This window comes from Neltuma alba, unplaced genomic scaffold, assembly GCF_004799145.2.
Source record: "Neltuma alba isolate B1F8T4 unplaced genomic scaffold, ASM479914v2 tig00011785_pilon, whole genome shotgun sequence".
Lineage (NCBI taxonomy): Eukaryota > Viridiplantae > Streptophyta > Magnoliopsida > Fabales > Fabaceae > Neltuma > Neltuma alba.
Genome location: NW_021636408.1, coordinates 29,936 through 53,382, shown reverse-complemented (window position 1 = coordinate 53,382; position 23,447 = coordinate 29,936). Strand labels below are relative to the sequence as shown.

Below are 23,447 nucleotides of genomic sequence, written 5' to 3'. Positions count from 1 at the left end.
CATCAACCATAATCAGTTAGAAGATGGAGGGAAGATATTAAGAAAGATGATTATGGTGTTTTAGGAAAAACATGTTATATTTCTTATAATTAACTAACTTACCTAACTTCCGTAATCTAATTAAATTAGTTAAATAGGTCTTATATTGAGGATTGGAGGAGTATTAACTATTAAACTGCTCATCATGCTTTGCGTTCCTTTAATTTGCAGCTAACTCTGCTGGTCTGTTTGATAAGTGTAAGTTTTAAAAAGTCTATTTCAATCTCATGAATTTCACACACAACACACAGTTTAATGAGATCAGTAACATCTATATAAAAAAATATAACATTCATTCCAAATTCATATTTTTCCGACTCTAAATACACGAGCTAGTAAGAAAATTAGTTTTTTTAAAAAAAAATTAAAGATCAATGAATAGGCTCTCATAAATCAGACTCAAAGGAGCAATTATTATTTATTGTGTAGTCTTCGTGGTCCATTAAAAAAGAAATCAAATCGTTTTTTTTTTTCTGAGCAGATATCATCCTTTTAAAGATAATCATATTCGAGACACTGTTAGTGATTAAATCATATTGGTTTTTGATTCTAACAACAGGTAGATTAAGAAATATGTGGCTCAAGTGGAGTTGAAATTAGAAATGAGTGTAGAACACATAAGCGCATGTCATAGGAAAGCTGAAGACCTGTTTGAAAAACCAAAATTGCCCTCGCTTTTAAGTGTGCAAAATCCAAAACCAAAAAGCAGGTGTAAAAGTGCATAAACGTGCTAGAATTTTCCTTATTGGAGGCTCAATGTCAAAACAATCCAACAACTGCATCATGGATTAAGCTTAGTCAAAGTCCAATGGAATCAAGAGAACTAGGAATCATGGGTGATAATTTCCGTTCCACATCAAAATCTGCCTCAACATTACATTAATAACAATTTGAGCTTTAAAAGTAACTCTCCCTAAAGTTATTTTTTTTCCCCAAAAGCATTTTTGCGATAATCGTCTTGATTTTTTCTATAAGGCACTTGTTATATTATCTACTGTATCAACTGTTTTTTTTATAACAAAAATATCCTTAATTATTTCATATTTTAATAATTAGGTGGAAAGAGATTAAGAAAGTGGGGTTCTAACGAATTTAAGGATAATCTTGAAAAAAAATAATGCGCTTTTCCAATGAATTTAATGTTATTAACTAAGTTTACTAAATTCTTTAATTCCCTGAATTTTTTTTAAAGTGATTGTAAGATAAATATAGGATCATAGATATTTTTCATTTCTTGGCCTATAAAAATGAGGTATTGGCATTCTCTCTCACGTCAAAAGTTTAGGATGCTAATCACTCTTTCGGACAAACTTTCAGCTTAAAATTAAATTGCCCTCTTAACTCTTAAAAATGTTCAACCAATAGTCAACGTTAGTCAAATATTACTAAAAATACCAATTCTACTTGGCAAATAACTTCTAGGAAAAATTATCCATTTAACACTAAGATAAATGAACAATTATGTTGAACAATTTTGGTGCCAAGCTCTGATCAAGGTTATTATTTTCCCCTTTATATACAAAAATTAAAGGTCTACACTTATCACCATCAAGTTTCCCCATGGATGTATGTACAATTGCCCCCACCAACACCGATATTTTTATTGACGAATCACCACACAACTCAGAAAATCAATTATGATACATTACCCTGAGGACGACAACTGATCAGGAAGAGTGAGAAAGTAGGCAGTCATGGCCTTCCGGAATCTCTTCTTGTAGAGTTTAGGAGAAACTACAGTGGGAGAATCATCCTTAGGACCACCAAATATCCCAGAGGCCTTAACCCATGTCTCCAAATGCTTGTCCCATGTGTACTGCCTCATGAAATCAATTATCCCCAACACCAGCTCCTTCCTCTCATCATCCACCCCTACCAGCAACGAGTAATCCATCACGTCCACTGACTGCTCAATCATGCGACAATGTCAGTAACAACCTTAACTAAAATCTGGGAAGAGCTCGTCTTTGAATTAGAGGGGCATGCACTAAAAGCCTAATGTTATAATTGACAACCAAAACCGCAACTCCTTACTTACGAATAAGCTTTCATACCACTAGACTATACGGCTATTAGCGAAAAGAACTCGTTTAATATACATAATGGAATAGAAGAAAGAAAAAAGAAATCGTTACATGCAGACAATATGCATGTCAAGCATATTTTTCAGTGTTGCCACCATATTGACATGCGTAGTAACTCTCTATAATTGGCTTGGTCTTGCTTAAGAACCTATTAAAAAGTGGCTGTTAAAATCTCTTTCCCCAAAGTGGTTTGGCAGCACAATTGTCAAGATACCATTTACTGCAACTACGTGGAATATAAGAATCATAAGGGATGATATATCTAACCAGTAAAGTTAGGCTTGATATGAACCAATAGGATGGGCACAAAATAAGGAACAAATTTTCAGAAACCACAGAGTGAGAAACCATTATATGTTAATGCAACCTATTATGCCTTTGTCTACCGCATGAGAACCTTCAAATTCTAAATAATTTCGGGTATATACACTAAAATTAAGCAGCCACGAATTTAGAGTTGATTTGGAAACCAGAAAACAAAATGAAGCTCACCCCCAAAAAGGCTGTGTCATTCCATACAGCTCTCTCAAGACGTCTCTTCGCCATGCTCCCAAGAAATATGGGTTTCGTTCTCAATGCTTCTAACAAATTCAAGTCTAACATTGTCCCACTTGTTTCTGAATTGTACCTAGATCTTTTTGAGCCCTTAAGATCATATACTCTAGATATATTTCTCTTGTAGAAGATATTCTCCATTAGCATCAGATCTATTTTTGTTTCCTTCCCACCTTTTGGGTATTTGACAATAACCTGCCACCACCACCAAACACGATCAAGATTATACATATAAAAGTAACATCAATATCACAATGTTGAGTTGTTAGCCAACGAAAAAACAAAAAAAGAAATATTGGGCTTGATGATGCATGCATGCACCACCCTAGAATGAAAACTAACCTGATAAATACCAAGAATTTTGGCTAGGCATGTAGGGCTTCCTGACTTAAGGGAATCCATCAGGTATGTAAAGTATTGAGGAGCAAATTCTTCAAAGGAATCCAGTTCTGTCTTTTTAACCTGTTTAATGATAAACCTATCATCCAAAGACTTAGCAAAATATACGTTGCTTTTCCCTCCTTGTGCGTTCCATCTATGGCAGCGGCTCAAGGAACGTATAAAATCAACTTCATCAGGGAAGCACAATTTTCTAAGTAAATCAAACTGCTTTGCATAATAACAAGTGACAGAAAAATTCACTTTCCCACCAGCACCCATAGAATCATCACCAAAGGAAATTCGCAAGTGTAAAGATTTCTTGGAGTCCATTAGAAGAGAAGCAACAGATGATGGAGCATCTTCTGACCTATATCCACCATAATGAATATACTCTAAGTCTGAAAGACCAACAGATTGATGTGATGAACAGGAAGAAGAAGCTGAATGTTGTTTGCTTCTCTCATGCATAACCAAGCTTCCATCACGAGGATCCAACTTATGCACAACCCCATCTTCGTATTCCTTAGAACTAAGGGCATAAGATATTATGCTAGAGTAATCGTCATCATAAACAGCAATAACTCTATGACCATGACGTGTTTGGGGAAGCAGCAACCGAACACCTTCAGCCACATGAGACGCAGCGGAGATGAATAGTGGTCTGGCGTTCAGCATTAGGTTTAGCTTCTGAACCTCCCAAGGTGACAATTGAAAGTGAGCCTGTAATGGATTAGATACAGGATCTCTAACCATATTCATGTAGTCACCATAAGCATGAAAAGATCTAACTGTTGAAAACTGTAATGAGGGGGGCAAGGCTTGCCTGCTTCTTTCTCGAACTCTTAATGCTGAATCAAAAGAATGAACTCTCACTGGTTGGATCAACCTTCTAAAAGGATGAGTATCATTTAAATTAGACCGCCTGGCACAGCCAGCCTGCAGATCATCTGCTTGAAACGCATGAAGAGGTTCGACTTTTGAAGGAGACTGGTCAGCTCCAGTCCAGGCAGAATCTATTCTCTCAGAAAGATTAGATTCCTGAGCGGGAAAACAATCAAAAGATGTTTTATTGACAACAAATTCAATATCTAAAAGTAAATTCTCTCTATTTTTATTAGATGTACATGCTTCAGAACATGGTTCAAGACACTCATCCATTTGTTTGAGAATACAACTTTCAGGATGCTCCTGCAAGTTGGATGGCCAAGGGCTACTTTGCTCGGGCCAATGGTCACAACTGTGATCCTTGCGAAATAACTCTACGAAAGATTCATCATTTTCTTGTTTGAACTTAGAACCAGAAATCTTTTTAATTAAAGAGTCCAAATAGCAAAGCCGGTGATCCCAAACATGTGAACCAATCAGAAGGGAACGTCTTAAGCGATTTAATTCCAGAATATCTAAAGCCATCTTCCTTGGTTGTGAGGTTTCTGTAGTTTCTGATACTAGCAGGCTCTGTACACACAAATAACAAAAGAAAAGAGGAAGTAGAAACATTAGAAATGAATATGTTAACCGTTAAGTATAAGAGCAGGCACACTTGCACCTATGGGCCATGTCTGCTAATATAAAAATTATACATAGAAATTAGGTGTACAATTTAGGTTTGTCCTTTTTTTTTTTTTTTAAACTCTTGGCCAAAGGATATAGTTTTTAGTTTGCTTACATGATATTCATCTCTTTCCTTCTTAATCATATCTTTGAGCTCCGCCACGTGGTTATGAATGTCACAGGTATTACAAAGCTCATATCCGACACCAAGAGATATTCTCTTCTCCATGCATTCAAGCAAATATGATATTTCCCCGTACAATGTTTCCGTTTTACCCAAAAGCTGTGAAAGAAAGGGAGTAAATTAAAATTTTAATGTGAACAAGTATTTAATAAATTAGTAAATAACAAAACCTACAACCTACACAGTATATAATTAAAGTCACTTTCAAGTTTCAAGTTTCAAGATAGAATAGCAAATATGAGCAATAGTTTCTTAAGAGCACCTCTCTTGCTTCCTTTCTTATCCACTCCTCCTGCATATGGCCAAATTCCAACACAGATGGGGGCAGATGTACTGAGAGTATATAAGAAGGGGAATACTGGAAGAAAGCAACCATGCTTCCAACACTGTTATACATCAAGATGTTTACCAAATTTAAATGTCATTTACTAACAAAATTCTCACACAAAAACATAATCAATTATAGATTCTCAATCTGAAAGCCATACCCATAAAATCGGAGGCAGTGCCTCTGCAGAGAATGACCACAAGTTGCAACTCGATTTGCAGTTGCATGGTCTGAGAAGCTAAGTTCCAGGAACTTTCCAAAAGACAAGCCCCAGGCAGCATCTGACATAACCACTCTTGGAGTTGCTGGTGGAACTCCATTTACATGAGGGCACCTAAGGCATCGATGCCACATCCAAATTTTGCCATCTCTTTCCCCTGGTAATTTTGCCGATGAAAGGTGCTTAACCTTGATTGTAAGATTTCCTTGCTGGTGCATAAAACACAGAACATGGGCCTCCATACGCTCTTTACAAGATTGACAGTGAGATGTCTGGGGAAAATAGAACAGTCATTTCTTTTCATATTAAGAGTTGGTACCAATCGTGGCAAGTGACTAACCCAAGTACCAAGCAAAACAATAAGAAGCTCAGGGGTTACCTGATCAAAAAGATTCTCACGAAGATATCTCCCAAGAGGCTTGTCATCAGAGCCATAAAACTTTATGCGAAGCAGCTTAGCATGCTCACAGACCATTCCCTTAGACACACAGTGGCTAGTAAAGTACACCAATATGCTCTGATTACCATCAGCGGCAGAAAAGTATTTAGCAGAGAATTCATTTTCATCATTTTCATATTTCTTATCATTTTCATCTTTAGTCAACTGAGTAATTTCACCATGCTGCCTCCCCTCTTGAACAACGCTTTTATGCATATTAAGTTGCAACCAGTCTCTCCTACAAGAAGGAAGTATAGGACCCCCCTCTGATTCATTAGACGGATTCAAACAACCTGATTCTACGGCGAGGTTACCTATCAAGTCATCATGGCCTGCATTAGATAGTACCTTCCCAACACTATAACCAATTGTGCTCGCATGAGAAGGAGAACTAAGGCCATCAAGATGCTCTGGTTCTGATCCCAATCCTTCAATCTCTGATTCAAGAACCGTTAATTCTTTCATGCTATCCATGTTATCAGCCTCTGACTGACTGTTAGACAATATAGATATATCATTATCAGCAGAAACCCTCTCTGTCAAGGCTACGAAGTTTTTTGATCTCATTTTAGGCAGAGTGGCACCCTCATCAGCAAGGAATGATGTCTCAAGAGATAAATGATAAGCTGCAAAAACTGCATATTGAACCACATGCTTAATTTTCTTTAGCTCTTCACGACATGCACCCTTCAGTAGGACCTACAATAAGAACCAAAATCAAAGACAGGAACCATTTCACAAATCAATTATCTGCCATTCCATCATACCAAAGTGTAGCTTACTGAAAAAGTAGAAATATTAGCGCATAAGACAAAATTATGCTCTTCATTCAAAAACAAAAGGAAGAACGTACTGCCTATGTTCCTTGATAATGAACTAATGATTTCAAAAAACTAATAATACAAAGAACATTGAAGTTACCGTACAGCCCAAACGCCTTGGACAACCTTCAAAAAACATTAAGGTTTTGGATGGCTTTTTGTTGAACTGATTGGAAGTCTCATGATCTTCTACCATTCTGTTCAATTTGAATAGTTCACAGTGCCCCAGTCGTGCTGTTGATAAATAATCTATTGATGGAGCGATAAGCGCACCACTGCAACGAGCTATACGCTCTAGCAATGACCTTTTAACATTCAACACCAGTGAAATTTCTTTTGCTAGAAGATATTCCTGGGCACATGAAGCTACAGTTTTTTCCACAAGCAAAACATTTGGTTGAAGAGCCTCAATTTTTGAAATAATCATCTTCATATGATGATTTTCCTGCCAGCATTTAAAAATTAAAATTATATTTCTACAAGAAACTTAACTTTACTTGAGGACACAATAGGGTCACCTGCTGCAACAATGTATTAAAAGAAGCCAGCTGATTTGGAGCCTTCTGATATTCCAGTGCTCCAGCTAGAAGAAGTATTCTAGGCCTTTTATATTGTGAAGTCATGCGCTTATGCTTTATACTTTTTGTACAAACTACTCCCTTTACAAAGGTACTGCAAACCAAAATCAGAAAAGACTTAATGGTTAATTGGCCAAAAAAGAAAATTCAAGGAAAATGGCTTAAATCTATACAAAATACAGGCACAATTTGAATTATAGTATACCTCTCACTTGGACTTCCAGATGCTATACATTTAACTTTCACATAATCACCAGGGTCCATACTACCCCCTTTGCTGGTATCTGGCCTCACAAAGTTGGCAGCCTGCCATGCTATTGTTGCAACAATCTCAAGCCAGTCATTAGAACTACTTTCCTTACTGACTTCAATACCCTCTCCTTGCAAAAGCTGTGAAACAAGAGCTCTATAATGCCCCTGTATAACAGCTTTTAAAGGTTCTTTATTTTCTGCACTATGTTTTTCCTTTGCTGGAAACATAGTAGACAGACTGCTACTGGATGAGAACAAGGCACCTGAATCACCAATATCATCATCTTCATCATCAAAAGCAAAAATACTTCCTTCTGTGTCATCTATCATATTATCATCAGGAGAAGGGGGAAACCAGATAGGGTCATTGTTTTGAAAATCCAATGGCCTATGAGAATTCTCATTCTGGCTCCAGAAAATTGACAGGTCATCAGAAAAATAATCAGTATTATATGCATCCTCAGTCCCTTGATCAGGCTCCATAGCTTGTTGACCAAAGGAACCACTGTACTGAGAGATGGGGCTTCTTCCTTGCCCCCATTGTACAGGAAGTCCAACCCTGCTGTAAGCAAAACCAGTCCTAGAGGGGCTCTCGATAGAATTTGGCTCCTTAGACTTATAGTTGTATGTCTCGTGGCTAGCACTAACATTACTCGAATATGTACCAGAACGAATATGGCAATATGTACTTGAAGGGCTATAAAGATGCTTCTCAGAATCAGCTATCCCATTTTCATCATTCCTACATTGATACACATGACTTCAGTAAAAATGAAACAAAATAATCAAATTATGCAATTATGCCTTCAGAAATTGATTTGCTGACAAATAACTAAATAAAACGTTTGTTAATCCACGTACGAGTGAGAAATCACAAACAAGACAGTTGATAATGCCAATGACAATTAAGTGATTTACACCTATTGCAGTATCACATAACCGAAAACAAACTAATGATGCATACTAGATTTTCCGAAGGATATAACATTATATATATGCAACTGTGTCACTTTCTCTAATAAAAAACAGAGCATAATACCTCCTTGCAGATGGATGAGCAGTTACTTGAGGAGGTGGAGAACCAGACAAGGCCATACTCCCGATGCTCATGACTTGGGGAGCATATGCATAATCTTGGGCTTGAAGATAGCTCTTACTTGATTCACTATTCAGGGAAGAACAGGATCTTTCACTTTCAATACTGAAACATGGTGATAGTGGCTCAAGACTCTGTCTTGGACTCTCTTGGGTATCGCTATACGTCTCATTAACGTCAGAACAGAACTTGCAAGAACTGATTGTTTTCCTCAACGCACTGCCCTCAGATTCAAGATTGTCAAGATCACAACCTTCAATACATTTCCCACACAACCAACGCCCACAGCTTTTGCAGTTGTATTTGAGGAACATTTCATTGTTGTTTCTATGACAATTGCAACACATTTGATAGCTACTTTTAAGCATATCGAATTGGTCAGACAAACACTGCAGATCACTTCCTCGCCAAGAAACCCAGGACCTAATCTTTACTACCAGGTCTAGTAATGAACTATCAGGTATTCCCATAAGATATGATGGTCCCAACAAAGAATTTAACCGGCACCTCAACAGATATTATAAAATTCTCCTTCTCCTCCTCCTACTAACTTCAGTACACAACTTGATGCTCAGAAAGGAAAAAGAAACAAATATTTTTCCTCTGGAACTGCATTGCCGATTGCTAAGAAGTATTAAAATTATAATACAAAAATGAAGAGAAAATTATTGAAACAAAATTCGAGGGAAATAGGGGTTGTAATCAGGCTACGAATGCTTTTTTTTGTCTTTTTGCTTTACTCTGTTTTCCTTTTCCTATTTTGATGACCAAGACATTCAGAAAAACAGAAGCAGATCCACCTGGAATCAAATAATACCAAATAAGTCGACAACTATATGACGAAAATCTACGATGCATCCACTTAACACTATCTACACCAAACTCTTACCAAAAGGACATAACACAGAAAACAATTTTGAACATTTCAACAACGAAGAACTGTGATCACCTTAAACCAAGTAAGCTCAAAACTTGTAAGCAAATGTTAATGACCTCATAGACTGACCGATCCCAGAATTATCCAGAATGCGTTCGAAGACGAGTTTAACTGTTTAAGCAGCACTCCCATGGCATAATCTCAAAAAAAAAAAAAAAAAACAGAGAACCCTCAATGGAACATGAGCTTATCTTTGAAGCTGTAGCTTTGGAAGCTTAAGTCGTTAATCCGCAATCGAACAAGAATAAGATGAAGAAGAAGTTCATTGAGACAACAGAAAAAGGAAGAATGGAAGCAAAGAGAAAGTTTAAATACTGGGAAGGATTAGAGTCATAAGAAGAAAGAGAAGAAGCACGAAGGGTCCCTTTCTACCGGAATCGACTTGCATCACCAACAATACTCCCGTTTGCTTCATCTTTTCCGTTCGTCACCTCAGTATCCTTTTCCTTTTTCTTCTCGTTCTCTCTCCTCATATATCTCCCACCTTATTATTATTATTATTATTTGATTAAGTAATTCTAAAAAACACAATAATTATCAGTATTTTATTCCTTATTCCACACAAGCTAATTAAGTCAATAAAATGTTATTGATCTTTGTGTTTAAATTAAATCCCTCTTTCTCAGTATGTATCAATATCAGTTTGGCCGGAAAAAAATATTAAAGAAAGCAAAGGGTCAATATCCTCAGGCATGCAGCCTGCTTAACCCCGGTTTGAGAGTAGCAACTTGCTCATAGCATCCTATTCTTTTTAAATAATAAAATGACTTATTAGATAATAATAAAATGATTAACTCTGGTTTGAGATCAACAACTTATTTTTCTCTAGGTAAAGGTCCAAATTTATCATTGATTTTATTTTTCAGGTCCACCCAACATCCAAATTTTTTTACTGATATAATTTTATTCATGGTCTTTTTTTGTACAGTTTCACCCATGACTATCACCGAAAAAAAGTTTCACCCATGACCTTATTTTTTAGTACAATTTTACCCTTAATCAAATTGCATTACTAAAAAGATTAAAGTGTTAGATGTATCTGAAAAATAAGATCAGGGATAAATTTGTACTTTTATCATTTTCTTTACCTTTTGTCTCATAGAAATAACTCATGCAGTCATTATTATAGTCATAGCGAGATGAAATAGCAGCCTCACGTTTAAGAAAAATTTAAAAGTGGTGTTTGGCGGTATTGAAATATTATTGAATCAGAAACATTTAATGTCAGGATATAATTTAGGATTACATGCAGAATCATAACATAAAATGTTTTTTTTAAACAAAAAGAAACGCATATATATATATTGAAATGATAATGTCTAGACATTGTAATGTCAATGACATAAAATGTGAGAAATATTTGAAACAAGACATGTGCAAATATGCCTCTTATTATTCTGGCCGCTTGACGGTGAGGAAAGGGTTTGGTTGCTTTAAGGTAATTAGGTGCATGTGCATGTGTTGAACACCGAACATTTATTTCTTTTACTCAAAATAATTGGGAAAAAAATACAAATTTACCTTTCTGTTAATGGCAAGAAAATTAGGGAGGAAAGATTTCCCAAAATAGTAAATTTCAAAGTTTTTCTTTCTGGTATTATATCTTCCTATTTTCCTTCTATTCAAACATAGTCTTAAACTTGTGCAAATTTAAGTCTAAAATCTTCTCTTCACCAAAGAGTTGTTTGTGTCATCATGGCAACAATGACAATAGGCTTTATCTGATTAGATGTGGTTAGCTACTTAAATTAAATCAAGTCAATATTATCAATAATAAACACTTTATGATCCCGTTTGGTATGAAGCATTAAAAATAAAGAATAAGAATTGTGATTGTAATTAAAAAAATCATTAAAATAGTATTAAGCATGAGCAATTGCTTGTTACATGGGATTAGACAAACTCATAAAGGTAGGATTAAGGAATACTATTTCCTTTCATGGTATTTTCTAATCTCACATCCATGGGTTTGACTAATTTTATATAAGAAGCAATCTTTCATACTAAATACTTTTTTAATAGATTTTCTCGATCCCAATTCTAATTCTTAAGCCCTTAATTTTTAATATTTTGTACCAAACAGACCTATAATCTATACCTATATCATTTGCCAACATTTATAAATACCTGACTCCTCATAAAAATAATATTTTATTTAAAATATAGGATTCATACTCTAATCTGGCCAAATTAATAGGATTATCTTCATTCAAAATTCACTTTAAATTTCAGCCGCAGAAAATAAACAAGAAATTAGAGATCTCATTTTGAAGTGGAAGGAATTTTGTTTGGAGCGCTCAAATTGGACGTAGGTTGGCAATTTTATAATGCATAAAGTTTCGTCATCCCTGCACGCAAACAGTGGCATCATTATGCTCACAAACACATACTCTTTTATTTAATTTATCCCACAAATAATTGACATATTTGTTCTGTTATACACTCCTACATCACCTTTTTATTAGCCATTTACACTTTCCCAATTGGCATTATTTGTTATAATGGTTCCGATCAAATAATATATAATATGCACTCTTTCAATCATCATATATGCTTATAGGTTCAGTTAATATTTAATGGCAATTTATTTAATTAAAAGCCTCAAAGTGTCCCTCGTACTATATTAAATTCGCCAATTGTCGCATAAGGATAGGGCCCAAAACCCCACAACTTACGTATTCTTTTTGTATAGGCATCTCTAATCTCTAATCTATAATAGTAATAGTAATATAAGATTATCTTAGTACACCATTATAAACATGTGGTCCTTGTACATTAACTAATATTAGGGACAGAACCACTATTATGAAAAGAGAAGTATCCATGTCAAAACCATTTAAAACTAGAAAAAAGGGAGAACTGTGACAAAATCTCAAGAAAGAAACATAATTACTAAGATATCCAAATAATAATTGAGCAGTCTGTAATAATAAGTTTCAGAATAATAAAAAATAACAATCTTTAACATGTCATTGAGACTTTATGATAGTGTGTGTATAAAAATATATATGTATATATATATTTTTTGAACATCATTGTAATTGTTTCAAAACGAAAAAAGAATAGGGATAGAGCCCACGCATCGGTGCCATGTTGGTATTTTATCATTATATTGTAAAATTAGCAATTTCTCTTTGGAGAATTCAGATTTTTAACAGAAACAATCCACGACGAATGTGAATAACCTTTGCCAAGCAATTGATTTGCTTTCCGATTCATAAAAGCATTACAATGAGCAGAAGATAAAGTGATTACACAATTAGTAATAATTATAAGTTGTCCTCACCTGCTAGTTATGAAAGAGTAAGTCCTTTTTGGCCAAAAAAAAAAGATTAAGTCCTTTAATTAACCAAATGGATAATTAATAACCATAATTAGTAGTACGTTTTGGGAACAGCCATTGACCAAACAAACAACGCCAAGAAGGCCACGTCGTCTTTGAGCTGAGTGCATGAATGTCACGTATGTCTCCTTACAGTATGGTCGGTTGGACATATCCTTAATTTCTGATGCCATGTTGCTTTCACTAAGGTTTCTCAATAATTAATTAGTGGGTAGCCCATGCAAATTAATTAGTCCTATTGGTGAAGATATTACTCAAGCTTTATAAGAATGATGGCTCAAATGCCTTATGTAAATGTAAAATTCTAAGGCATCTTCAACCACTTCATCAGAATCAATGAAAGGTGATGAAGTTATTAAATATGTTTGGAAATGAAAGTGTTTGCAAATTATCCCTATTGAAAATCATGAACTATATACTGAAATGTGAAAGAAAAAAAAATTGCATCAAACTTTAAGTAGAGACGATCTTAAAAAATGTAATTAATACTCCATTTATTAGTAACTTATAATGAGAATTAAAATAATATTATATGTAAGTATCTCTGTAAATGGTTTTGAGGCATGATATTTATGTTGACCCTATGAGCTTTAAGGCACAATTCTCTTAAACCTTTTGTCATAACAATTAAAATTATAATTAGTGGGTAAATATCATAATCATATAGAGGCCATGCTAATGCTAATGTAACGTCAAAATTCACTAGTCTCGATATGCTTTTATCGTTGAAACTTGAAGGAGAGGGACAAATGGAAAAGATGATTTATCAAGGGAATTATGGGGATAGTTAGATGAGGATTATGGACATATTAGAGCTGGATTAATAATAATAATTAAAGCATTTTTGCTTTCTTAAAATGTTTGGCAGCTCCTTTTTAGTAGTCAATTAGGCTATTTTATCAACGATTAGGATATATATATATGTATGTATATATAAGGGGAAAAAGCCAATAAAAATCAAACTGAAACCCATCAAACATCAAATTTCTTACGACTATAGTGTCATGTGATTTATTATATTAAATCATTGACGGTTTCAAATTCATTTTTGCTTCCATTTTCTTGTTTGTTTCACTTTCGGCAACTTCCTGAATTTTTTTTTTCCTGAGGTGCCTTTTCGATTTAAAGTCAAATTAAAATCAAATTCACTGTAGAATTACCGTTTTCCTCCTCCGTTAACAAGTGAACAGTCAACTATGCAAAATGATTTAACTTTAATCATATATGTTTAACTTTAATTACTTATATATAAAAATAAAATATATTACTAATAAAAATTTACTGTCATTTGATCCGTGAGCAGTAATACAATCAAATAGTAAATTCTATCATTAACTTGTGGACCCAACCCAACTTGGTTTAATTTTGCCAACCTCCCCCTAGTTATAACTTTCAACAACTAGCAAGCCTTGTTTTTATCTGCTTGTCTTGTGTAAGCTTTGGTTCTGCTTTTTCTCCCTTCCTCTCTAATTATTGAAGTCTTTATGATAATTATACTAATCTTTTTAGCGTTTAAGTTCAGTTGAAATTTGTGTAAAAATATTGTAATAAGAACATAAGCAAAATTATACAGGGTGTAAGAAGTACAGGGTTGGAGTGAGAAAGATTAAGAACCTTACCTTATATGCATTTGTTTAATAATTATAAAAATCAATATATAGTATAAAATCTATTAAAAAATTATATTATTCATAAGTCATGAACATTTTTTTAGGTCTTGTTTATTTTTAATATATTATTTTATGACTTATTATTTTCTCATTCTAATTGTTAATTTTTTTGCCATCTAATTACATGGTTAATAATACATAAACGTATGCTTCTTCCGATCCATTTATAAATTATATTTTTTTATAAATTGGTCTTTTTTTAAAAAAATTACACTTAAGATATCTAAAATTTTAGTGTACTTTTTTCATTTTTATCCTTAATTAACTACATATCTTTCTCATCTATTTTTTTTTTTACCATTCTCTCTCACTCACACTCTTTATAAATAGGAGTATATTTGAAAGAATATATTTCTTATATACATATATATATTTATATAAATTATTTTTAATTAATTTTAACTATGTCTTTTTAATTGATGTCATACGATTATTTGCAACCAGAGTAAATTCACCAAGGAGTCATGTAAAATGAATTCAATTCTCTTTAAATAACATCAAGATACTTAACTATTGTATTAGATATTACCTCTGATCCTAATTATAAGAACTAGTTGATTAATTTGAAGAGAGTAAAGAAGTAAGTTGAGTTAGTTATTTATCTTAAATAGGTGTTGTCTTTCCTAAAATATTCTTACTAATCAAGTGTATTGGCTAGAACTACCGTTGTTAGAAAAACTACTTTGAAAAAAATGTATAAATATATAAGAAACAAAGTAGATTAGAATCTTATATTTAGGATCAAAATAAAATTAAATAAGATTTTATATTAAGAACAGATGTAATATTATAATATATATATAGAGAGAGAGAGGGGGGGGATTCAATCAATTTTACTCTTGTTTCACACTCTTTCCCACACTACACATAGGGCATAGGATGAAAGAAAATCTCTTCTACGTCATCCTAAATCCCTAATTACAATTCACACACAAATAGACAAAATATAATACGTGGCGGTGTGTGGTGCTTGTACTTTTTCTGACTTTCTGGTGAGACAGTAAGATTGAAGCGCAGGTAAATTTGCACATTTCCCTTCCAAAAATGGAGGCAACAATATATACCTCACTCATAAAGCCGCCCAACAACGCTCACCAACTTTTGGCTATGATTCACATTCACGGTTTCAATTTTAAAACAATCAATCTAGGGTCCTGCACAGATTAAAGATGCCTACTGCTTTAATTTATTTCATGTACGGTCACACTTTGGATTAATCCTGTTGGTTAATACTAGTATTAAAGAGGTTTTGTCCCATATATTTTGAGCATTTCATTAAGGGCCTGTTTAGGAGGGTTTAAGAAACCTCCTATAAGCACGTTTCACGTAAACCAAAGCAAAACTTTTCTCACATACTTGCCTCGTATTTTGTAAATCACTATTAAAAAACTACTTATAAGTTGTTCGAAACGGGTCCTAAGACACACAAGACTTAGTATACACTGTGTATGATATCTTACACTCACTTCAACTCTAGTTAAGTTATTTATTTATCTTAAATATAAGATCTTTATCCACTTTATCTTCCAAAATTATAATTTTTCCCCCCAAATCATGCTTATAAAATGCATATAAATACGAGGGGTTTCCATCAATTGCATAATGATTAAGAGGATATTTTAGAGAAATCAAAATATATTTATTATAAATAATTAACTTCACTAATTTTTTTTAATATACATAAATTAGTTATTTATCTCTTACGTTTGAGACAAGAACCAGTATACTATTAATATTTGTGTGTCTGTCTATCAATGCTATCAACGTGTGTGCCTGTCAGCCATATGCATTTTAACAAGAGTCGTATGTATTCAGTGTTATATCTGTAATCAAGGATTTCACGAATCACTTGCCAAATGATTATACTATAGAGAGAAAAACTACTTATAGACTATAAATAATACAACTTAATCCATAGACTTCATGTAATGAGGCACAAAAAAGCATGTCTAGTAACTGAAAACATATATAAAAATGAACTTGCCTTTGACATTAGGTCATCATGTCATGCCAACAATTAAAAAATTAAAAAGGCAGATTCAGTTGAGTTTTAAACTTTTTGATTTCACTGAAGTGATCATCATCACGGGCAAAGTGGAAAATTATGGCAAAGTGGAAAATTATGGCTCCTATACACTTCCATTGAACTTACCCCATCGAAGTGAGAAGGAAAAATGACTCTTTTTTCCTAGTTGTTTTATTTTATTATATTTTTTGGTCTGGATTGACTTTGCTTCAGTAAGTGGAGTTCCATCTTATGCCGACCAAAAAGAGCAACCAAGTGATTGATATTTCAAGTCTGGCATTAAGCTAACAAGTTCATGTCATGTAGCCTCCGCACGCAGTACGGTTTTTTTTTTTTTTTTTTCTGTGGGCATATGCAATACATTTATTTTTGCTAAGCACATAATTCCCCTCATTAAAAGTAATCCTGTTTGAGGTATTACTGAGCACTAAATGTGAGTATTCATCTCAACGAGAATTTGAGTTACATTATGAGAACTAATTATTTCTGTTAAATCCAACCCTCGGTGGTTATATGCAATACAATCGACTTTGCCATAAAAGATAAACTTAGTCTTGGGCCCCCTCTAGAGCAACAATTTGGACCATTCAATTTTCTTCATTTCTTTTTCCACCCTTTATCATTTATTTATTTTATTTTGAATAAATAAAATAAAAAATATAAATTGGTTTGTTAAAAATAAAATATTTGCATATATTTTATTTGTTTAATATAAAGTAATGAATGTCGGGAAAACTATAAAAAATACAGATTGATCTCCACTTGGATGAGACTAACAAATACTCCTCCGGTCCTTAATATAAGACTTATTTAACTAATTTCATTAAATTAAAAAAGTTAAGTAAGTTGGTTAATTATAAGAAATATGATATGTTTTTCTTAAAACACCATAATCATCTTTCTTAATATCTACCATCTCTCTTCTATTTGATTATGGTTGAAGGAGTATCAATAGGGATAATTTAGAAAAAACTGATAAATATGAGAAATATGTCTTATGTTAAAATTAAAATTAACTTAACAATTAGGTCCTATATTAAGGACTGGAAGAGTATTTACCTTCCAGTATTGTCGGAAACTACAAATAATTAACCTACAACAGACCCGAGCAGGTAAGCTGGAATAAAAATATGAAAATGAAAGGGAGTTTTCTTTGCCCCTCAGGGAAAAAAACAGTTTACTTCGATTGCCAACCCTCCAGGGTCCAGCCATAAAATGGGAAAACCGTACTTCATCCTATATGTGCTAATTACTAAAAATGGAAGGAAAAAAAAGGGTTTCAAGGTTTTCCTGACGACTCAGATGAAATTTCCAGCAGCCATGTGATATATCTTTGATGCTGATCTGACCAGCATACAGACATTATATTCAGGTTACAGATAACGCTGAAATTTAGACACCATCGGCAAAAAGAAGCCACATGATTTGAAGGCCGAAAAGCGAGAATTGGCAACAATTTATTGCATCAAGAGGATAGAAACATACGTTATTTATTAAAGAGAATCTGCTATTTAGCGCACAACTAGGCTCTTCCGGTGCGCCTTCCAACTTTAAGTGCCAGCTCAGTATCAATTTTGAGTGAGATGTCAAGTGCTTTCACAGAATGCGTCAGTGAACCACTACAGAATCATTAGGTAAGTGATTATAGTAATCTTGCACAGAAATAATACAACTAGTATAATCAATTTTGAGGGAGATGTCAAGTGCTTTCACACAATAGCTCGAGGAAAAATGGAAGAAAAATGCATTCCCATATCATAGGTTCAGAGCTGTACTTGCAGGACAGTGCTTTTACCTGGAAATGTAGGTTACTCCTGACTGCCCAATTTTATGAACCGTATCAAGAGTAACATTGCCAGATGCCTGTTATCACAACAAAGACACATTGGCTAGTTATTACACTGAAAAGAGACAAGATTTACTAAACCTCGACCTATTATAAGATAGGAAGCATCATATTTCAAGCGAATGGTTACATAAACAAAAACAAAAGGAATGGAGAAGTAGCAGGTAAAGTCACAAGTGCCAAAAAGGGGACTTCTGCAAGGAAGATAATAATCTTCATGGGTACCAGAAATATCATATGGAAATTAGTTAGTATTGCATACCTCAGTCTCAAATCTCCCATCGACGAGCTGTACAGCTTCTTTAAGCATAGATATGTCAACATCCCCATTTGCTAGAGGGACAACCATATTATCCAACATAATTCGGCTCAGAGAGGTCTTTGTTTGGGATGCATAATGCAATGCTTCTTTCACCTCCTCAAGTGTCCTGGTTTCAACCTGGGAAAAACACAAGTACCTTAAAACTACCCTAGCTTCCGCAATGCTTGGTCCTGCACATGCATGGCCAGCCAGCGAACAAGCACCCAAACGGACATACATTCACAGTCATCATTTGGAGAACATAAACTTGAAGTTGGTAATTAACAAAAGAAAAATAGTTTATTGAAGTTGTTGACACAAGACATAAGACCAGAACAATATCCACAACCATTGCAGGCTAACAACAGCCTTGAAATGAGCAGATACAAGATATGTAAAAGTAACAGTGTGAGTACTACCTCTACTGGCATTTGAAGGTCCCTTTCCTTTAAATACAGGTCAGCAGCTCTAAGAGCATTAGTCACACCTCCAGCTATAGATATGTGATTATCTTTTATCATTATCATATCAAACAAACCCATCCTATGATTACGCCCACCACCAATCAATACCTACAAAAATAGATGCGTACAAACTGATCAAGTATGAACTTCATAGAAAATAAATAAGTCTACAACTATATATATAAGGAAGAGATCCAGACCGCCCACTTATCCAATAGTCGTAAACCTGGAGCAGTTTTTCTGGTCTCCAAGATATATGCTGGGTAAGCTGCATCTGCCATTTTCTACAAAGAACATGAAAGTCAGAAAGCATCACAGATACACAACAAACACAAACCAAAAAAAAAAAAAAAAACTGATCCCTATGCATGGTGAGATGACAGATTTTAAATCCTTTTCTACTTGAGATGGATGATTTTTCATATATATGGCGAAAACATAACTAAATTAACTACAAAAATACATGTAAGGCCCATATTACACATGGTTTATGATATTCCTTTAGAAAACCGATATAGCAGTGAGGTGTGGCAGCAAACATATCCTTTTTTCATGTAATGTAAAACTTTAGTTTAGAATGCAAAAGAAGCGTCGACAATAGGCTAGCCTTCTTTTCCTAGCATTAGCAAATGATCAACAAAGACACCATGATGAGTCTATTAATGACAATTAGATAGAGTATGCTCAGGTTACTTATACACTAAGAGTCTCATAAGTAATGTTTAATTAATCACTTAATGGCAGCTGGACTATAAACTAAGATACAGCCAGTGCAACTAATTGTGACTATCCTGACACTTGACAGCCTAGGTCCCTCTCCTTCTCAAAAGTTTAAAACTGGACCGCCAAAGTCATGAGCAGCTGAGCTACATACAAATCCTAGAGATCTAATCTAATTTGACCAATTGAATATATTGCAAGCATTGCTATTAAATGATATGATCACTTTTCCATATCCCAACAGGGGCAATTAGAAATGGAATCCAGTACCAGCTAATGTAATTCACTAAAGAGGTTCCATGGCAATCAATTGTTAAAAAAAAAAAGGTATATCATAGAAAACTTAATAAAAAAAAAAAAATGCACTTATAGAAACAAAACCTTAGTTAAAGTTGCAACGCCACTCATCCTCTGCATAAAGTTTAGCACTACCCTTTCAGCTACTACAATGTTGTGCGCCCTTCCTACACATAAATTATGGACAATTAGTAAAAGCCTCTCAGAATATTATTCAAATTCCACTGATGCTCTTCTTTCTTTTCTGCTCTTCTGTGGCTACTTGTCCCATTAATTTTCTTACCATGAACTTTTCCAAACTGAAGCCCTTTATGGATATAATCTCCATCGTTTTGAGACCATTCCACCTGAAATTAACGCTACAATGAATCAACCAAATGGTAACCAAACACGTAATGTAAGCTCATGCCATTACCTTCATACCCTTAAAGATGGATCAACCTCATGAAATATCATCTCTGCTAGTGCAATCCCGGCAATAATGCCATCTTCCTTCGCCAAAAAATAAGCGTCAACTTCCATGTTATAAGGAATGGTGGCCAAGCATGTCACGTCACCTACAAATGAAACACACTGTGCTCAATACCATTTATGCATTTACAAATTTTTTTTAAATAAAAAAAAATTTAGATGAGTTGGGTCCCGGGACTCACCAGGGCTAGTATTATACATTTACAATTTACTAATACCAAATAAGACAGTAAAAATCCATATTGCTTTTTAGAGAATCCCAACAATATTACAAAACAATACAGTGGTAAATTATAAGAAACAAAGCAGATAGTGACTCATCAATGTATGTATTATTATAAATTGTGCTCCAGAACAGGAAACAAGTTTATGCAAGACCCTCAGGAAAAAAGTTAAACACAAACCTTTATCACCAGCATCCTCTGCAAGTGCTAACTTGATTATGTTCTTCAAGTCATAAGTGGGATGCATGGGAGGCTTAATTGCAAAGGACTTGGGTGTTGTTGTAGAGCTTGTGACGCCAGTGGAAGACATTTTAACAACATTCCTGCAGTTGTGCATGACTGAAATGAGTTGGCCAGCAAATACGTGAAAACTGAGTTTGTAGTCATACAGAACTATTGGGCCTGTTTCATATATGATTCCAAAAACATTTTTCATGTTTTTACAAACAAAAAAACTTGTTTGACATAACAGTTTTTGTTCAGTTTTCAAGATATGTTACTATACATAGAAAACAGAGAAAAGCTGACAAGGTTCCCCCTTCCTTTCTATGTTGTCTCTCAAAAGATGATAAAAAAATTATTAACAGTCTTCAATAAATAAATTTTGAAAAATCACTAAATTAGTCATTTACATTTTTATTTTGAATTACAATTCAGAAAATAGTGAATTGATCAAAGGAACTTGCCTGATTTTAGATTGGCCAGGAAAATTAAGTGAGGAGCTGTAACAAATTTTGTATGATATAAGCATTAGAAAGGTTTCAAAAAATTGTTTATTCATTACAAACATAAACCAAGGAAACCCAACTTAGTTACCCGAAGCAGATGCATTTAAGGAATGCTTAGTAGACATAAACGTGAGAGGAGTGAAAATGAAAGGTTTGGGGGAAAGAAGGGAGGGGGAAACTAATCAATTAAAAAGACGGAATAAAAATGTAATGGTTACTATTTGCCGTTCAGCCATTAACAAGAACTTGATTGCAATGATTTTATCATGCTATTAAAAATATAGCAACTTTACTTCTTCTATTCTTTTACTAAAACAAGGGCATAAAGGAAATTTATTTTCAATAATCTCTTTCCACCTCTCTACCAAGCACACAGGAAAGAAAAATTAATATCCACTCATCCATCCATCTATCCCCATTTTAACTATCTTATCCATGTTTTAGCCTCCCATTTTCGAATTCTCCTCCCCAGCCAATTGGACTATTTTCTGTCTAAAATATGAGTGAAACAAAAGGAAAAAGAAAAGAGGAATTTCTTTCCCGAGTCCCCCGGGTGTCAGACTAAATTTTCCTCTCTCTTTTTCTTTTTCATCTTCTATATCTTTTCAATGTCAACAGTGCATCCAAGGCCTAATTTTTACCCAACTCTTGACACCTCAAGACTCAGTGGTTTCCTCCTGTTCTCAATATATCATTATTTGGATACCCTTTCTCTTGGTGCATTTTCCTTTCTATTCTATTGGCATTTAAAAATTACTTTCAAGAGAATAGTAACTCCAATGTGTATATTCAATTCTCGTTACATTGTAAAGGAAGAATGCCAAATACTTCCAGAGGGGCTTGCTCAATTTTTCTACAGAAGACACTTCCTACAACACTATGTGTTAAAAAGAATTAGGGAAAGAGTAATTCCATGTGCTAACTCAATGGGCATACAAAAAAATAACGGAATAATCATTTTCCACTTTTTGGAGCTAAAATAATTTGCCTAAAACCATATAGCTGCATAATTCTAATAACACGACAACAGGATAAAACAATTGCAGGCTTCAAGATTAATCAAAAGTTTGACTCCGTTACCTATAAATGACTCTAATTTGTGGTTTTTTTTCACCTAACACGCGTCAAAAACAGGCAAACCAGCGAATAATGAAACCACGAATTCAAAATTTAACAGAACTAAGCACGTAAAATTGACTAGAGCGCAAATTGCAGTCCTGATCATAGAAGAAAAGTATAATTACATTGGAGAATATGAAAAGAAAAATGCGGAGATGAAAGAGAAAAGCAACCGGAGGGGAAATGGAGTTCTATGACGCAGTGTCACCACCGGAATCGCGGGGGCCAGCAACCGCGACGAGGAGACCAGAGAAGAGAGAATCATCCAGAGGGAGGAGAACCTCAAGGCAATGGCTGAATTCGACGGAGAAGAAGCCGGAAAGTGAAAAACCTGCCGATCGCAGCTCAAGCTCGGCGGGGAAACCCGGCGAAAGATTCTTCTGAAAAGTTGTTCAAAGGCCGAAAGAATAAGAACACGGCATCTAATTCGTTCCTAAAATACGAGCCTGCAATTGAGAAAACAATGGACCCAATAGCATCCAGAAAAACAAAAATCTAATTAAAAATGAGAGAAAATTATTAGACTTAATATTAATTTTTATTTTCTAATGTAAGATCTAAGGAAGAATTATTGTAAGGTACCAAGAGAAGAAAAATGATTATTAAAAAGTGCTGTTGTTATGAAATTTTTTGTGAATTTTTTTTTTGAGATTTTAATATAATTCGTGAGTGTAACATATCTTCTGATATGTGTAAATGACTTATGTATTAATAATTGTTACATATCATTGATTATAGGCTGCACATAAGAAAAAATATGTTATACTCATTCA

At 34.2% G+C, this 23,447-nt stretch overlaps 2 protein-coding genes across 5 annotated transcripts; both read right to left on the bottom strand.

The window, feature by feature from the left end:
• Positions 1–1,455: 1,455 nt before the first annotated feature.
• Positions 1,456–9,896, bottom strand: LOC114717999 (putative 1-phosphatidylinositol-3-phosphate 5-kinase FAB1C). Of its 2 annotated transcripts, none has more exons than XM_028903249.1 (12): positions 9,418–9,896; positions 8,472–9,328; positions 7,386–8,174; positions 7,121–7,274; positions 6,703–7,047; positions 5,722–6,480; positions 5,283–5,614; positions 5,057–5,180; positions 4,726–4,893; positions 3,021–4,514; positions 2,616–2,873; positions 1,456–1,945 (listed from the first exon to the last, which is right to left on the bottom strand). In XM_028903249.1, exons 2-12 carry the CDS (start codon positions 8,996–8,998, stop codon positions 1,685–1,687), a joined length of 5,211 nt encoding a protein of 1,736 aa, XP_028759082.1. In that variant the 5' UTR covers positions 8,999–9,328; positions 9,418–9,896; the 3' UTR covers positions 1,456–1,684. The 2 variants fall into 2 exon arrangements, with proteins under 2 accessions (XP_028759082.1, XP_028759080.1); XM_028903247.1 differs by having other exon boundaries at positions 9,535–9,896.
• A 7,741-nt stretch (positions 9,897–17,637) lies between these two features.
• LOC114717984 (nicotinate-nucleotide pyrophosphorylase [carboxylating], chloroplastic) lies at positions 17,638–23,081 on the bottom strand. Of its 3 annotated transcripts, XM_028903232.1 has the most exons (12): positions 22,848–23,081; positions 21,514–21,549; positions 21,008–21,150; positions 20,556–20,689; positions 20,416–20,479; positions 20,217–20,299; positions 19,316–19,399; positions 19,071–19,223; positions 18,613–18,789; positions 18,300–18,367; positions 17,990–18,123; positions 17,638–17,848 (listed from the first exon to the last, which is right to left on the bottom strand). In XM_028903232.1, the coding sequence occupies exons 1-11, from the start codon at positions 22,937–22,939 to the stop codon at positions 18,027–18,029; spliced, it is 1,131 nt and encodes a 376-aa protein (XP_028759065.1). In that variant the 5' UTR covers positions 22,940–23,081; the 3' UTR covers positions 17,638–17,848; positions 17,990–18,026. The 3 variants fall into 3 exon arrangements, with proteins under 3 accessions (XP_028759065.1, XP_028759064.1, XP_028759066.1); XM_028903231.1 differs by having other exon boundaries at positions 17,661–18,123; XM_028903233.1 differs by lacking the exons at positions 17,638–17,848; positions 21,514–21,549 and having other exon boundaries at positions 17,943–18,123.
• Between the last annotated feature and the right edge of the window lie 366 nt (positions 23,082–23,447).

Coding starts and splice junctions, on each gene's coding strand:
- LOC114717984 (XM_028903232.1), bottom strand. CDS start 22,939: ATGATTCTCTCTTCTCTGGTCTCCTCGTCGCGGTTGCTGGCCCCCGCG. Junction 20,690..21,007: donor AGAGGATGCTGGTGATAAAG/GTTTGTGTTTAA, acceptor TTTCATTTGTAG/GTGACGTGACATGCTTGGCC. Junction 19,400..20,216: donor GCGTTGCAACTTTAACTAAG/GTTTTGTTTCTA, acceptor TGTTCTTTGTAG/AAAATGGCAGATGCAGCTTA.
- LOC114717999 (XM_028903249.1), bottom strand. CDS start 8,998: ATGGGAATACCTGATAGTTCATTACTAGACCTGGTAGTAAAGATTAGG. Junction 8,175..8,471: donor GCTCATCCATCTGCAAGGAG/GTATTATGCTCT, acceptor GTATCAATGTAG/GAATGATGAAAATGGGATAG. Junction 1,946..2,615: donor ATGACACAGCCTTTTTGGGG/GTGAGCTTCATT, acceptor ATGATTGAGCAG/TCAGTGGACGTGATGGATTA.